Below are 15,474 nucleotides of genomic sequence, written 5' to 3' on the forward strand. Positions count from 1 at the left end.
TGATACGACCATTTATCCGGATATTTTTTTTATATGGAACTACCTCACTATTACGTACCCTCAGTGGTAGACGGATCATGGGTTATTGTCTCCTTGCAGTCAGGCTAACCGTGGGAGTTTTCCTGTCCATGCGGATCATCATGCAAATGCGGGTTAGTTCCATCAAAAAATCCTACACGAAAACAAATTTCTCAGTAGTTCTCGTCTTCTGAATTGGGTTCAAAATTACAAGGCTACGGAGTTGAACATTGGTAACCGTAAACTGAAAATTCGGTCGGCTGTTCAACGGCGGTTATAAAATAAAATATGGATGAGTGCAAGGTATTTGGCTTTATCAAATATTGGTATTGTTTCATTGAATCTAATTAATTTTTTTGTGATAGTATTTTTTTCTACTTTTTATTTCGGATGATTAGGAGTTGTGATTTTTGGCCGTTTACTTGAAATTTCCACTCCTTTGATTTCAACTTTCTTCTTCTTTATTTAACTTAACTGGGCTCCTGGGCCGCGCAATGGCCCCTATACCATCCATCATGATTTTATCAGTAGATGTAGTAAAAACATTTTGTGTTCAGCAGACTGTGTGGTGGCTGATTTCAAAATTCAAGCACCTTGCTGTGAAAATAAAACTAATGGAAATTATAAGGAGCGGCTCGCTCTAAAGTATGTGAGGCTGTATGCAGTTTGATGGTCAACGTGAGGAAACGATTGGTCAGGTATTAGAATTGTTATTGTATTTGATGTTTTGAATATATCAGTAGACGATTATTTATGTTGATAGTTATGAAACGAGGCGTCGGAGGTGAAATGTGCAGCTATTGGTCTTAATTTTGCATCTTTTTAAACATTTCCAAAGTTGAATATTTGGTTGAAGTTGACTGCATTACATTTTGTTGCCTTGTCATAGAAATCTGCGTTTAGTTTGTATATATATTCTGATTAAGTCGGAATCTTGAGATCTTTGTGGAGATTAGTGTTTCTGATGAACCATCTGGCACCGGTGATTTTTCTAAGTATTTTGTTTTGACATTGATTGAGTTTTTTCATTAGATGTTCAGGTATAGCTTCCCAGACCGGTGAGTATTGTTCGGATCATTGAAGTACTGATTTCAACTGATCTTTACAGTCTTTTATACACATGGAACAAGCAGCTGTTACGGAGTCCGTTCTCGTTTCACGCATGCGCTTTTAAATTCTAATCATTTGCTTGTCTTACCTCACTTTAGATTTCAAGTAAGTTTGGTTTAATTTGCATAACTCCTTCATCGTGTTGCAATTTTTACAAACACGATTGTATTTACAATGAAATCGCAGCAAAATCGAATCTGTGAATGTGGTCACATCATGTGAAATCCCGCCATTTTAATGTGGAGAAGCATTTGTTTTCATTAACAGCAATAGGGCAATTTTTGTACGAGGTTCGCGATTTCGGAATTTTTTTAAAAACATTTTCATGTTCCACGGACTTGATTTTTGCTACAGTTTTCCTTTAGCGCTAATTATCGTATATATAGAACCTTATTACGCGTACTCACTAATTCTCAGATAATATAAATATTTAACTGTAAAAACATAATACTTTGAAATTACACATACAGATGGTTTTTTCACATTCCATAGATTTCTATTATTTTGATATTTGTTTTAAGAAATTACAGGAGGAGGGTGGGGAGTAGAAACGGGAGAGGTTCTACTATTTTAACTGGTTTCATCAACATTTTTCAAATGTTTCAACATTTTTCAAATGTTTGGAGTTCTTTGCATACGTGAAACTGAATTGTCTTTGGGTTGAATAAACATTTAATTTTAAAACCGTCGTTGATCAGCTGACCCTTTTTTTTGGGTTTGCGACTACTAATATTCAACTCCGTAGCCTTGTAATTTTGAACATAATACAGAAGACAAGGGAACTCTTGGATCAAGTATTGAGAGAAATTTGCCTTCATGGAGGACTTTTTGATGGAACTAACCCGCATTTGCTTTCCATGGAGAGTAAAACCAAGGAAACCTCCTACGGTTAGCCTGCCAGCAAGGGGACTCAAGCCAATGATCCGTCTACCATTGAGGATATTTCACGCTAGCACTGTGTTCATGCAAGCCGGATGCAATATTTGTATCGAACAGCCATCTCAGGGATTCAAACCCGGTTCACTTCATTGGAAGGCAAAGGTATTTAATGATTTAAGAAGACATGAAATGAAATTTAAAAAAAAAACTCTCAAATTATATTCAACAATACTCTTTATTTTTGCGGAACCTCCGCAAGAAAAAAAAATTACTCACAGACCTGCACTGTTAAATTACAAAGTATTCATCAAAAATATTTTTTAAATGAGCAATACAAGAAATTTTACAATTTGCAGAATTAAACACAGTTATTATTTTACAATAAAATTTACTGCCATGTACAACTGGAAAAAAATACAACATTGATATTCTTCATTGAGTATTAATTTATATTTGCAACTAAAGTAACTGAAGATGCACAACAACTAATCATATGATTTTAAAAGTCAATAATGTTGTTATTTTCAAAACATCTTTTCTTATACACAAAATTTGATTTACTAAATCATAGCACATTTAAAAATAGTAGTAACATATGATAATTCATATCCAATGACTAAACAATTATAAATTGGAACAATAATTTAAATTTAATAATTAGCACTTCTATCACAAAAAAATTTTAACATTGAGATTCAAACCTTTTTAGTGCTAGCAACATTATGGTAAGAAAAAATAAGTAAATAAGCATTTTTTTTTTAAATATAAAATTAATTTATAAGCAATATACTTCATGTTATCTCTTCAGTATCCAAAGAGCTTGGAGCTATATAGTAATATGCCGCACTTTTTTCTAAGACGACATTTTTACATTAAACTGTTACTGGGTGTTATCAGATCCGTAATATAAAAGTTTCCGGAAATATCCACAAGATGGCAGCACAATACACAGGAACATTATATTGATTATTGTCTACAAGCAAATTGCGTCTTTTTCGGAATAAAAAAAAAAAAAATCTTCTAAAAAATTTGTTTTATTTTTTTGGCTGTTAGAAAAGGGGGTCCTTCAATTATTGACAGTTAAACCTAAATTATGAATTTTACACTAACTGAAAAATTCTGTTATAATTGAGTGCTTTGCAGGAACTGTGAGTTAAAAAAAAACATTAATAAAAAATTAAAAAAATAATAAGACGGCACGAAGTTTTTCTCTAAAAATCCACAAAATTGAACACAATGTCACTGACAACTGATAAACACCTGTACAATGCAATAGATTTCAAAATAGCTGTTCGCAAGTGATTCTAAAATAACAAGTTAATACAGAAACCTATACATAAATTATAAAATTGATGCTAACAAATAAAGTATAGAAATTATTCAACAGATCCGAGAAAAATTAAAATTTATTAAAATCTATCACATTTCGGTGCTATAGCAACAAGTGAAAAATCGCTAAAATCAACAATAAATAATTTAACCGTGAAATAAAGGGTTAACTATAATTATTGCAACATACTTTAAAAATGTTTTTACGTGATTGGCTAATATTTGCATGATGACGTCACTTGAGAACAACTATTCTATGTACATACAATTATGGAATTGTGAAGAATGCACTATTGAAAATATGTAACACATGAAAATATATATATATGAATGTATGCATAAATTGATTTATTTATAAATGATTAATATACCGACGAAAAAGAAATAAGTATGATACATTGATAAGTACTGATTTAAACCATAATGTTTGCTTGGAACTAAAGATAATCCGAAAAAGTATTTTGGAGCCTTTGCCTTATACAATTACTTACGTTTATTCAAAACTATCGAGAATTCAAATTGAAAGAATTGATATAGAAAAAATAAAAAAGTATAATAATTATGAATGAAAATTCAATGTATGTTTAAGTATTTGTGTTTAAAATATTGATATTGAAAAAAAAGTATAATAATTATGAATAAAAATTTTTATGTGTTAAGTATTCCCGTTAAAAAAATGTTTATTGCAAAAAAAAGTATAATAATTATGAATAAAATTTTAATATGCGTACAATAATCATCTTAAAAGAATTTATATGAAAAAAAGCATAATAATTATGAATAAAAATGTTTACGTGTTAAGTATTCCCGTTAAAAAAATGTATATTGCAAAAAAAAAAAAAAAAAGTATAATAATTATGAATGAAATTTTAATATGTGTTCAATAATCATGCTAAAAGAATTGATATGAACAAAAAAGTATAATAATTAGGAATAAAAATTTAATATGTGTTGAGAAATCATGTTGAAAGAATAAATTTTGAAAAAAGTTTAAAAATTATAAGTGAAAATTTAATAATAAGTAAGAATAATAAGTAAGAATAAATAAGAATAATTATTAATAAGAAGAATAATTATTAATAATAATAAGAATTTCGCAATAAAATTTACTAATAATCAATGAAAGTTGTAATATTATGTTTAAACATTTTTTCAACCTACTGCCTTTAGTTTAAAAATTAGTAATGACGAATTTCTAATTGTTCTTAATCAACGTAAGTATTGTTAATTTAATAATTTTGTGTAAGAATATTTAGTTATTACTATTTTAAATAGATAAACTTATTAAGTGAGATCATTAAAAATAGGTGCAGTAAAAACTTTTATTTCTAAAAAAATTAATTCTTAATCGCCGGTACTTAATTTATTATAGCTACAATTATGTACACAATATTTACATACATCACTGGCCTCAGAAAATATAGCACCAGCGCAAACGTCACATATTGTCTTTCAGTGACAAAATTCAATAATTTAACACATTTAGAAATAATTTAATACCTTTAGTCGTTGCCTAGAATAAAACTAAGAGAAACACAAAAAAAGGCCATTTATCGATACAAAAATTTAGTTCCATTTTTTCGAGTTTTAAACGTAGAATTTGAAAAATATGACTTATAAAGAATATATTTAAATAATAAATTTTCAATTTATTAGAGAAGTCATAATCACAAAAGTTCAAACAATTATTCCCTAAACTGAACACCGAAAAAAAAAAATTAAAAACCGAATTTATCCGATTAAAAATACAATATCACTTCGAACAATTTTTCACAATTAAATTTTGGAACCCTTTTACTCGTAAAACGGATTTCCAAACAAAGTAATCTTAATTCTGGCTATTAAATATTAAAAACAGAATTAACCTGATTGAAAGTACCGATACATAAAGTTCGAGCATCCATTTGTGGACCAAGAGTCTTCCCTATTTCGAAACTAATGGCATCGATTACAGTAATAGATTCGATTACTGTAATCGATGCCTTTAGATTAATCGAAAAACATCAATTCCAGTAGATTTCAAACAATACCATCTTAATTCTGGCTATTAACTATAAACAATAAAAAAAAATTAAAATAAAAACAGAATTAATATCAATATTACTCCGAACAGTTTCCACAATAATTTTTTAAACAATTTTACAGTAATAACAGATTTTCAAACAATATCAACTTGATTATAATTATTTAGAAATTAAAGAAAATTTAAAACAGAATAAATCCGAATAAATCAATATTCCATAAAAGAAAAAAATTATAACCCTTTCAGAGTAGTAACAGATTTTTAAACAACATAATTTTAACTGTTAATCGTTAAAAGAATTTTAAAAAAAAGAATAAATCAAAATACCAGATTAAAAATACTAATATTACTTCAAACAAATTTTAAATAATGATTTGAGTACGAAAAATTAAAATACAGAATTAATTTGATTTAAAATACCATATTAATTCAAGCAATTTGAGATAATTCACTATTGTGAATCCTTTCGTAATAACGACAATACTATCTGAATTTTTATTCCCTAAAAGAAATTAACTATAGAATTAATCAGAATACCAATATTATTTCATTTTTCAAGCAGTGTCCCTTTGAATCAATAAAAGATTTTCAACCAATATCATCTCAACTATGGTTATTGACAGTTAAATAATGAAAAGAAATAAAAACAGAATTAATCAATTTCTAAGCATTAACATTTTTTACTGTTATAAGACTTTAAAATAATGTCCTCTTAATTATGCCAATTGACAGTTTAAATAACAAAAGGAATTAAAAACAGAATTAATCCGATTCAAAATCACAAGATCTTAATATGGTCATCTTAATTGGGATTACTTCTACAATCATCTTTATTAGGGCTATTGACATTTAAACAATAAAAAGGAATTAAAAACAGAATTAATCCGATCCAGGATGATAGTATTTTTGATAAGGCCATCTTAATTGTGTCTATTGACATTTAAACAATGAAAGAAAAATTAAAAACAGAATTAATCCAATTTCAAAATCACAATATCTTAATTATGGTCATCTTAATTAGGATTACTTTTACATTAGGCCATTGAGATTTAAACAATAAAAGGAATTAAAAACAGAATTAATCCGATTCAAAATCACAATATCTTAATTATGGTCATCTTAATTAGGATTACTTCTACAATTATCTTAATTAGGGCTATTGACATTTAAACAATAAACGGAATTAAAAACCGTTAATCCGATTCATCATTTCAATTATGGCTATTGACAGTTAAAAGAGGAATTTAAAAACAGAATCAATCCTTATTCAAAATCACACGCAACCTTCATTGGATTCTGCGCTGGGCATCTTTTAAGGCCAAGACAATACCTAAACTGCCAGAAGTTCCAAGAGGTAATCATCACTTGTAGAAGCAGGAATAGAGATGTCACAACCACAGCAGTGGCGGTCCACGCCACTGGAGAGCTTTTATCACGTCCTATTTGAGCAGCCCACATAGAGATGAGGTGGGGGTCACTGTAGCGGTAAGTAGGGCCAATTGAAAGAACTACCACTGAGCAGCATGTCTCTGATGAGTGTCTCGATGGGAGTCTTGCCCACCAATCTCACAAAGAACAATTGCTCGATGACTTGTGAAGAGACAGTCCTGAGGGAGGGTAATCTCAGCAAGAGTTTACCGAATCTCATTGGTTGATTGGGGTGTTGCGTCCTGCAGTATTCCTCCAGGGCACATTGGGATTTCTCTTGGAGACTCTCGATGTGCACCACGTCCGAAAGTCCGCAAGCGTCTGAAAAAAAAAGAAACATTTGAAATGTCACTCTAATTTTTATGTATAAAAAACTCAAGTTTTAAAAAGTTGAATTTGATGTAAGAAAATAATATAAAACGTCTGACAGTTCGTAAGTTCATAAAAGTACAGTCGGACTTCTATTTAACGAACTTCCATTTTGCGAATTTCTCTATTTTGCGATTTTTTTTCGAGGAACCAAGAACATTTCGGAAGTTTCTTTGTAAAATAACTTCCAAATAGCGAAGTGAATTTTCTACTTAAACGAATTTTTCTTTGAGATCCACTTTCCCTATTTCCCGAAATATTTCGGAACATTTCAAACTTGTTAACGCATTTTATGGGGAAAATGACCTTGAATTGATTTTCGAAGCCACTTAACTTTTAGAGAAAGCAGTAAAATCTCTTTCCCTTTTTGTTTCAGACAAAATTAACGAATTTTATTAGTAGCAATTAAACTTAAGAACGCACGCGGTAATGTATGTTTAAAATTACTTTTATATTAAATGCAGCTATAATTTTATGCATAAATTTAGTTTTAGTTGAAAATGTATGAAGCATGATAGTGTAACAGTGGATAATGTTTTGCTCGATTCTTGTTTTCCATGCAGATTTCTTTTACGGTTAAGATTTATAAAATTAATAGTAGATACTAGTTTACAAGATAAAGGTGTATCAATTGCTATTTTACTTGTGTCTAGTGCTTATGAATTTAAAATCTGTTTTGTGTTGTATTAGTGTTTCAAAAGGTGATTTTCTATTTAACGAATTTTTTATATAACGAACTTATTAACGGGATTTAGCGACTTCGTTAAATAGAGGTCCGATTGTATTTGTTAAGTCAATATGGACGCTATGTCATGGGAGAAATCCTTCATGACAAATTCTCTTTCATCTACATAAGTAATTTGAAATTTAAAACATAGAGAAAATGAGTTCAGGTAAGCCTAGACTAAGTTTAGACTAAACTTAGACTAAATTTAGACTAAGTTTAGACTAAACTTCAGGTAAGCCTAGACTAAAAATGTTTTGAAAATATCAAAAAACTTTAAAAACCATGGTTACTAAAATTGATATAACTTAAAATTGGCTTATCTTTCTTAGTACATTAAAATGCTCCATTACTAATTAGTATTTTAATTAAAATAGGTCAATATTTATTCTCCGATAAGGCTGAGATTTAAATTGAATAAAAGCATTTAACATTATTCTTTAATTCTAACTATATTGTAATGACAAACAAAAAGGAACGAATTCATACACTTCAATAAGATTAATCAAAATCGAGATTAACACTTTCTTGTTCTAAAAATGAAATCGTCTGCCGGTTGAAAAAGATTAGTAATGAATTTCTCTACTAGATGGCTCTCAAAGTCAACATTTTTCGTCATTGTATGAAGGACGAAAATCGTGTTTGGTTTCTCAAAACAGAAAAAGTTGGAAAGCGAAATTCTTAGTATTAACTTTAAAAGTGAGCAATTCTAAATGTTCGAGGAAACTAACTTGCAAATTTTGAATATTCTCATTTAATTTCATTACATTTAATAACTCCATTATTATTATTATTTACAATAAATATATTTTTGTATTTCTTAAGTTCCTCGAAAAAATATATTTTACAAAGCCAAATTATGATATGGCAACAATAGTATTTACTCAACATTTATTTATTAATAAAATAATGACTTTTTTAATTTTTTGATAATTTAAGTGATATAATTAATAAAGAGATTTAATTAAATTGTCCATTTTGACACGCCAAATAGTAACATATCCTTTTTAATTTTCCCGTTCGTTTAATGCATTCACATTTTATTTTAGCTTAGCATTACTGGCGGATTGAGCCAGTGTTATCTAGTTGAATTTTTTAACAGTGAATGTTTATAAAAATAAGTAAAAAAAAAATATTTAAAAAAATCTAAGATTATTAAATTCTTTCTTATTTTATAGAAAAATTTATTCTTGTTTCATAATATGATAGTTATACTTTTGTACTTCAGAAAAATACTTATTTTTGTAAGGACTAAACGTTAGTAAAATTTGTTTAAAAATAGAGTAAAACATTAGTACGTTTAGAGAATTCTGACAGGGCTCCTACTCAGTTTCAGAAAAATAACAAAAATTCCCTGGTATGTAAGGAAAATTTCAATGAAAATCTAGACGTTATTTAATCTATAACCATGCAATATTTCATTGCAAAACTTAGTTTTTTCTTTATATATTTGTAATGTCAAATATTAGATTGAATGTAAGTTAAAAAAAATATTGAATGAGAATGAAAGCATGGAAGTTTAAAAATTTTTTTAAATGCTTGAATAGTTTCTCCAACGCTGTATATATATATAGAAGCAAAAATTGTGAATTATTCATTGATTTTAAAGAGTTTTTTTCATGTGGCGATTCATCAGGTGAACAATTTTTTATTTTTTGAAAAAGGGATAGGTCCGACAACTTTTTTGAACAAGATAGTATGTAGTTTATAACCGTCGTTGAACAGCCGACTCAATTTTTGGGTTTCCGACTACTAATTTTCCACTCTGCATGTACACCGGTGTAAGGAAATTAAGAGAATTTGCAGATTATCTCTAGAACTACTGGACCGATTTTAATGAAATTTGATATGAACATACATTGATACGATACTATACAAATAACCATTCAACAATAGTAATACACACACATGATCCTGAGTAACACTCGTTGGAGTAGGAAGGTATGAAACAGCGGTTGCAGAATAAGCAGAAAAAGTGGGTTGATAGGAGGCATGATCCCCTCTTACAGATATACCGGCCTTGCGGCGTGATTTTATACTTGAAATAAGACAGTTTATCATTTCCAGTGGCAATTGTCCTCAGTTGTCCAGTGGCAATACCTTTCGATTCGATTCCATTTCGAGTCTGCAAATTCTCTTAATTTTTTACACCAGTGTAGTACGCAGTTAAAACTTACAGCTCTTCAAGTGCAGTTTCAATAGGCAGCCGGCTGGGAATTTTTTCTTGGTGCTAAGCAACCTAGCACCTGCTACGCGTTTTTGACCACAAACGAACAGCGGTTACTAGCTTTCTACATTCAAAGAGCCACGGGACGAGGGGAGATCCCCGAAGATTCGTCTGCATGTGGCAATTTGAATGATGAAAAAACTAGAAACCGCGATTTGTTTTTGGTACAAAACACGTGCGAGATAGCGCGTACTGAGTTGAGTGGTCACCAAGAGAACATTCCTAGCGGGAAGTTAACTCTTGATAGTCTTTTTCGTAGTTTTTTAGCGAAGGAAAATAATAATAATAACATTAAAAAAGCCAAAGCTATGTAAACTATGTATCTCATCTTGTCACAATGAATTAACTGAGCTTTAGAACGGACAAATAACGTAAAAATTTTTTTAAAAAATCAAATCCACAATTTAGGCTAGATTTTTCGACCTAGATAAAAATGATCAAAATCAATGAGTGATTCACAATTTTTTCAAATTTTTATGAACCCAAATAATGCAGAGTTAGAATCACTTTTAAAATATTAAGAAAAAAAAAACTACAAACACATTATATTTTTTACAAAAGTTTTTTTCATATTGAAGTTTTGTGTCGTTTTCAGAATCAGCATAAAGAGTGCTAGTTGAAGATAGTATAAACGTGACCTAGCATCAACGAATAACTATTGAAAATTCACAGCAGTTATAAAAATACCATATAATACGTAATCAAAAAAGAAATGTTTAATGTGACGAAGGAGCTTTGGAAAAACAGTTTTATATATTTTGCTTCTTTGCATACACCATTAAAATCAGTTTTTACGTCTCCTGCGATATAAAGGTAAAAAAACAACAAAAATTAAATTAATAAAAAAAAATCTTTCAATAATTCACCTAGTTACTACAAGCCAACACGCGAGTATTTGACCTTTCAAAACTCTACTAACTTTGAAGAAAAAAAAAGAAAAACAAATAAAATTAACAAGGCGAGAACCATGCAAATCCTGTACAAGGTTTCTTCACAAATATAGCTTATTTCCATTCTACAAGAACAAACTAAAAACTGGTTTTCAAACAATAAGGTCCGTCAATCAAAAACCGAAGCTATACAGAAATTTCAATAATAAAATTACCCCCTGTCGGCAGAAGGAAAAAAAAAGAAGAAAAAAAAAGTCTTCTGATTGGTTTAAGGAAATTTACTTCTCCAGATCTTCATTGATGGCCGACTCATTATCAATATTACTTTATTCTTTTTTTGGAATCGTTTGGAAAACAACTTTTTTTTTTCCTACATAAACTTTTTCAACGAATTATTCGAGTTTATTTCCTGTGTACAACACGAACACAATAGTGTTTTTAATTACCTTATTTCCCTCTTTTTGACGTATCGTGGATTGGTTATTAGATGAATCCCTGATTACAAAACTCATATCCGAGATATTGGTTTCTTAATTACGTTAATTAATGAAACGTAATTAAAGAAAGGCATTAATTTCGACTACTAGAAATTATTTGACGTAAAAATTGCAATGTGTTCGTGCTAATTAGATTAGAGTACTACAGAGGCAACAGAAACTCAGATAAAGATTGCAGTGCGGTTATTGTCATCGTTAAAGACAAGCGAAATCAGAAAAACTATTTTACTAATACTAGAAAAAAATGATGAGCAACAAAAATTTTCATAAAAGAAATGAAAACTGCTTTAAACCATTACACGATCTAGTTGTAAAAACTTAATTATAATCGAAAGAAAATTATTCACACGACAATGCAACAAACCCGAATCATAAGAAATAAACTTAGTAAATTAAATTGATTCGTAATTAAACAACTATCATGTAAGCAGAACCAATGATATATTATGGTTCAATTAACAGAAACAATAACAGTCATTGTATACAGCTATCATATTTTTTTTTAATTAAATATTTCATTAATTGAATAGAAATGCATCTGATACATTGGATTGTCTTCCTAATTATGCCAGAAAAGCATCATCTTTTCTACTTATAATTAATTTATTTATGTGCTGGAGTTGTTGCTATCTATATGACAGAATTATAACTTCTAGTGATACTTACGAATTATCCCATTTACCATTTTTTATCAAATCTTAAAATAAATTTAATAAAATAAATTAATTACTATGTAAAAATAAACTTGGAAATTACTTTGGTTCGGCGCTGACGAAAATAGTCATAGGGATAACACATAAAGTACCCTTCTAGTTATATAATATTAGAATAATAGAAGAATAACTTGAGAATAGTTCAGTTTAAAACGCATAAAATATTGTAACAATAAACATAGCATTAAACATTAAAGACAAATGTTCAAAATACTTTTTTCATTAGGAATAATAATAAATAAAAGAACTCTTAAGTTTTTAAGAAACATTGATAAAAAGTAAAAACAATTAAATAAATTTAAAAAAATAATATAACAAAGAGAAAACGATTTTTTAACTTTAGAACAGCATAAAAAAATTTCACCTTGCGGCAAGATAAGAAAGACAACCTGCATACGACAATGCGGATTAAAAACTAAACAAATCCTTTTCTCCCAGCCAAATGTGTCATTCATTTTTCGCAGACGATCCACAAACTAAACCCTGTCATCTATCCTCTTAGGAAATTATCTTACGACTTGGCACGTAATCCGCAAAAGATTCCTACCTTAAAAGAAAATATGATAAACTACGATCTAAAATCGTCTGCCATCGCTTTTAAAGATTCTAATCCTCTTAATAACGTATCCGACATGAAATAATAAAAAAATAATAATACCAGAAAAAAAAAATTCCAAGGGAATTTTAATTTACTTCCTTTTACCATAGTGTCATCTATATGATAATATTTAAGGAAAAAAAATTGTTTCTTCCCCCCTGGGCTTGTTCCATCCTCCTCCATATGCCAACCACAGGTGTTCTCAACAATATTTAAGTTGTTTCCATTTTGGGGTTGTTCCTTATCAAATCTTAAAACAATAACTAAATAATGGGGATACTTTTTTGTGATGTAATTGAATTTAGCAATCTTAATTTTTTTTTTCTGCCGCATTTACTTTTTAATGTAGCTTTTCATCATTTTTAATGCTTGGTTGTTTAATTTGGGAGGGTGCCTGGACTGTTTAACAGGTTTTTTTCATCCAAGGCCGCCACATAAACATCAGTAGAATGTTTTTGTTCGTGATAGAACGTTTCGTGGGCGGCCCGAAGTCTCAAAAGCAGTTCTAAACTAATTTTCTTTCCGACACCTAAGGGGCAATTTTAGAACATAATCTTGGCTGAGAAACATAAATTCATAAAGTTCTCCAAAATATGCCTGTTCATTAATTGACAGTTATCAAAGCATTGAAGAATTATTTTTGTTTTCACGCATTCGGAAATGAATGGACCAATCAGAACAAAAGCAGCTGTCTGTTTACTTCGATAGCGTTTGTTATGGTTTCTTTTGCGCAAAAATGCTTAGTCATTTTTATATAAATGCTTCAAAATTTTTATACAATTATTGTTGAAATATAAGGGGACATAATACTTCATTTAGAATAATTTTTAAGAGTTCATTTTTTTTATTTTCGTAGAACAATTTAAAATTTGAATTCCGTAGAAAATATTAATCTGTCCTCCTATTCATAAAAATTTTAAATTTTCATCAACTTTTTAAGAATTGCTAACCAATTGAAAATAATCTGATTTTCTTTAAAAGAAAATCAGGACACATTTCCATTTTCATTAATTTGATTTGCTTCAATTTGTTGTTTGGTACACTTTGTGTTAAATCAACTAAAACAATAAAAGTAGTTTAAATAGTAATCTAGTAGCCAGTAATTTTAAGTCCTTAGCAAAGGCCCTATATATATATATTTACTTAAAATAATTTCCTAATGGCAACTCTAAAATATAAAAATAATGAATTATTTATTGCATATAAATATTATTAAAGGTTACAAAAATCAATATTGGTTTTAAAAAAAACAGAGAAAAGAAGAAAAAAAAGAAGAAGAAAAAGGGTTCTAACTCTCGGAACGACTTAAAGTGTTCCACGAAACCATAGTGTTTCGCTGAACACCAATTAGAAACCACTGCCCTACATTATCATATTTTATAAAGTTTCCGATACAAACAATTAAGGTTTGCCAGGTTTTTTCGAAAAACCTATTTTTAGTCCTCCACAAATTCCTCATCCAAGGCAATAGGAGTCAATAACGGTCTCTTACATTGTCAGGTTTTTGAAACAAAGATGCTTCTCGTCTCAACTATTCCTCATCCAAACAATAGAAAAGTCATTATATTGGTTTAATTTTGTGGTAGGTTTTGAGAAAATGATATTTTGCGCTCGGGAAATACTATTCAAGAATTGGTGAAACAATAATGCTCTCCTCCATAACCAGGTTTGTGAAAGAAATTTTATACTCTCCAACTAATTCATGATCTAAATAATAGAGGAAGCAATAAAAGTATCCTACATTGCCAGATTTCTGTAATAACGATATTTTGTGCCTCACAAATTCTTCAGCCAAACAATAAGGGAGTGATTGATTGATGATTTGATCGATGACTAATGGTTTTCTTTTGTTTGCATTAGAAACTTATCATGGGCCCAAAATAAACAATTTTCAAAAACCTGATAAAGTTCACCTCATTGTCCTGATTCAGAAAAAAGAGTCAAATATCATTTCCAAATTGCCTGGAGAAAATACTTCTTCTAAAAGTGCTTTATAATTACACTAAGAATTTATTTAAAATTTTTATTTTGAAATTAAATGGTCACAACATTGCATTATTGTTTTAGAACCATTCATTACCAATATTTATAAGAATATTGATGCATTTTTCAGGTAAAACAAGTACGTTGTTCCAAAACTGACAGTTATTTGACGTTTAACATGCGTCAGAAGGAAACTGTTTCATTGTTATTTTTGACTAAAGGGTAAATACTAATCTTTTAGTTTTTGATTAATCTTTATTCACTGGAAATAATGCATAACAATATAAAAATATGCGTGTTTTTATTTATGAAACGGTCACTAAATTTACCTGACAACATCGATACGAATTTAATAACAGACATAAATAACATAAAGCTTTTATACGTAATATTATAACGATTCATAACGATATACGTAATATATAACGATTCATAACAATACGATTTATACGTAATATATTATAACGATTCATAAATCTATTTAACAACTTGTATAACAATCTGATAATAAATATAAAATTTTTATTTACTAAATGATCAATAAGGATATTTAACAGAATGCATTAAAGTAAATATACATATAACAATTTGCTAAGCGATCCATAAATCTATTTAACATGCATAACAATCTAAAAATAATATTTTTTTTATAAATTGCATTATCAATAAATATACTTGACAACATG

At 28.9% G+C, this 15,474-nt stretch overlaps 1 protein-coding gene across 2 annotated transcripts in view; it reads right to left on the minus strand.

Moving 5' to 3' along the window:
- Nucleotides 1-2,223: 2,223 nt before the first annotated feature.
- LOC107457543 (nuclear receptor subfamily 2 group F member 1-A) overlaps nt 2,224-15,474 on the minus strand; it is a 107,535-nt gene continuing 94,284 nt past the window's right edge. For both annotated transcript variants that reach the window (XM_043043505.3, XM_016075715.5), the window contains exon 3: nt 2,224-7,108. In XM_043043505.3, the coding sequence (XP_042899439.1) occupies nt 6,834-7,108 (275 nt within the window). In that variant the 3' untranslated portion in view covers nt 2,224-6,833. The remainder of the gene's footprint in view (nt 7,109-15,474) is intronic.

The sequence above is a fragment of the Parasteatoda tepidariorum genome, chromosome 7 (genome assembly GCF_982258835.1).
Source record: "Parasteatoda tepidariorum strain Cologne lab strain chromosome 7, Ptep-v5.0, whole genome shotgun sequence".
In the NCBI taxonomy this organism is placed as follows: domain Eukaryota; kingdom Metazoa; phylum Arthropoda; class Arachnida; order Araneae; family Theridiidae; genus Parasteatoda; species Parasteatoda tepidariorum.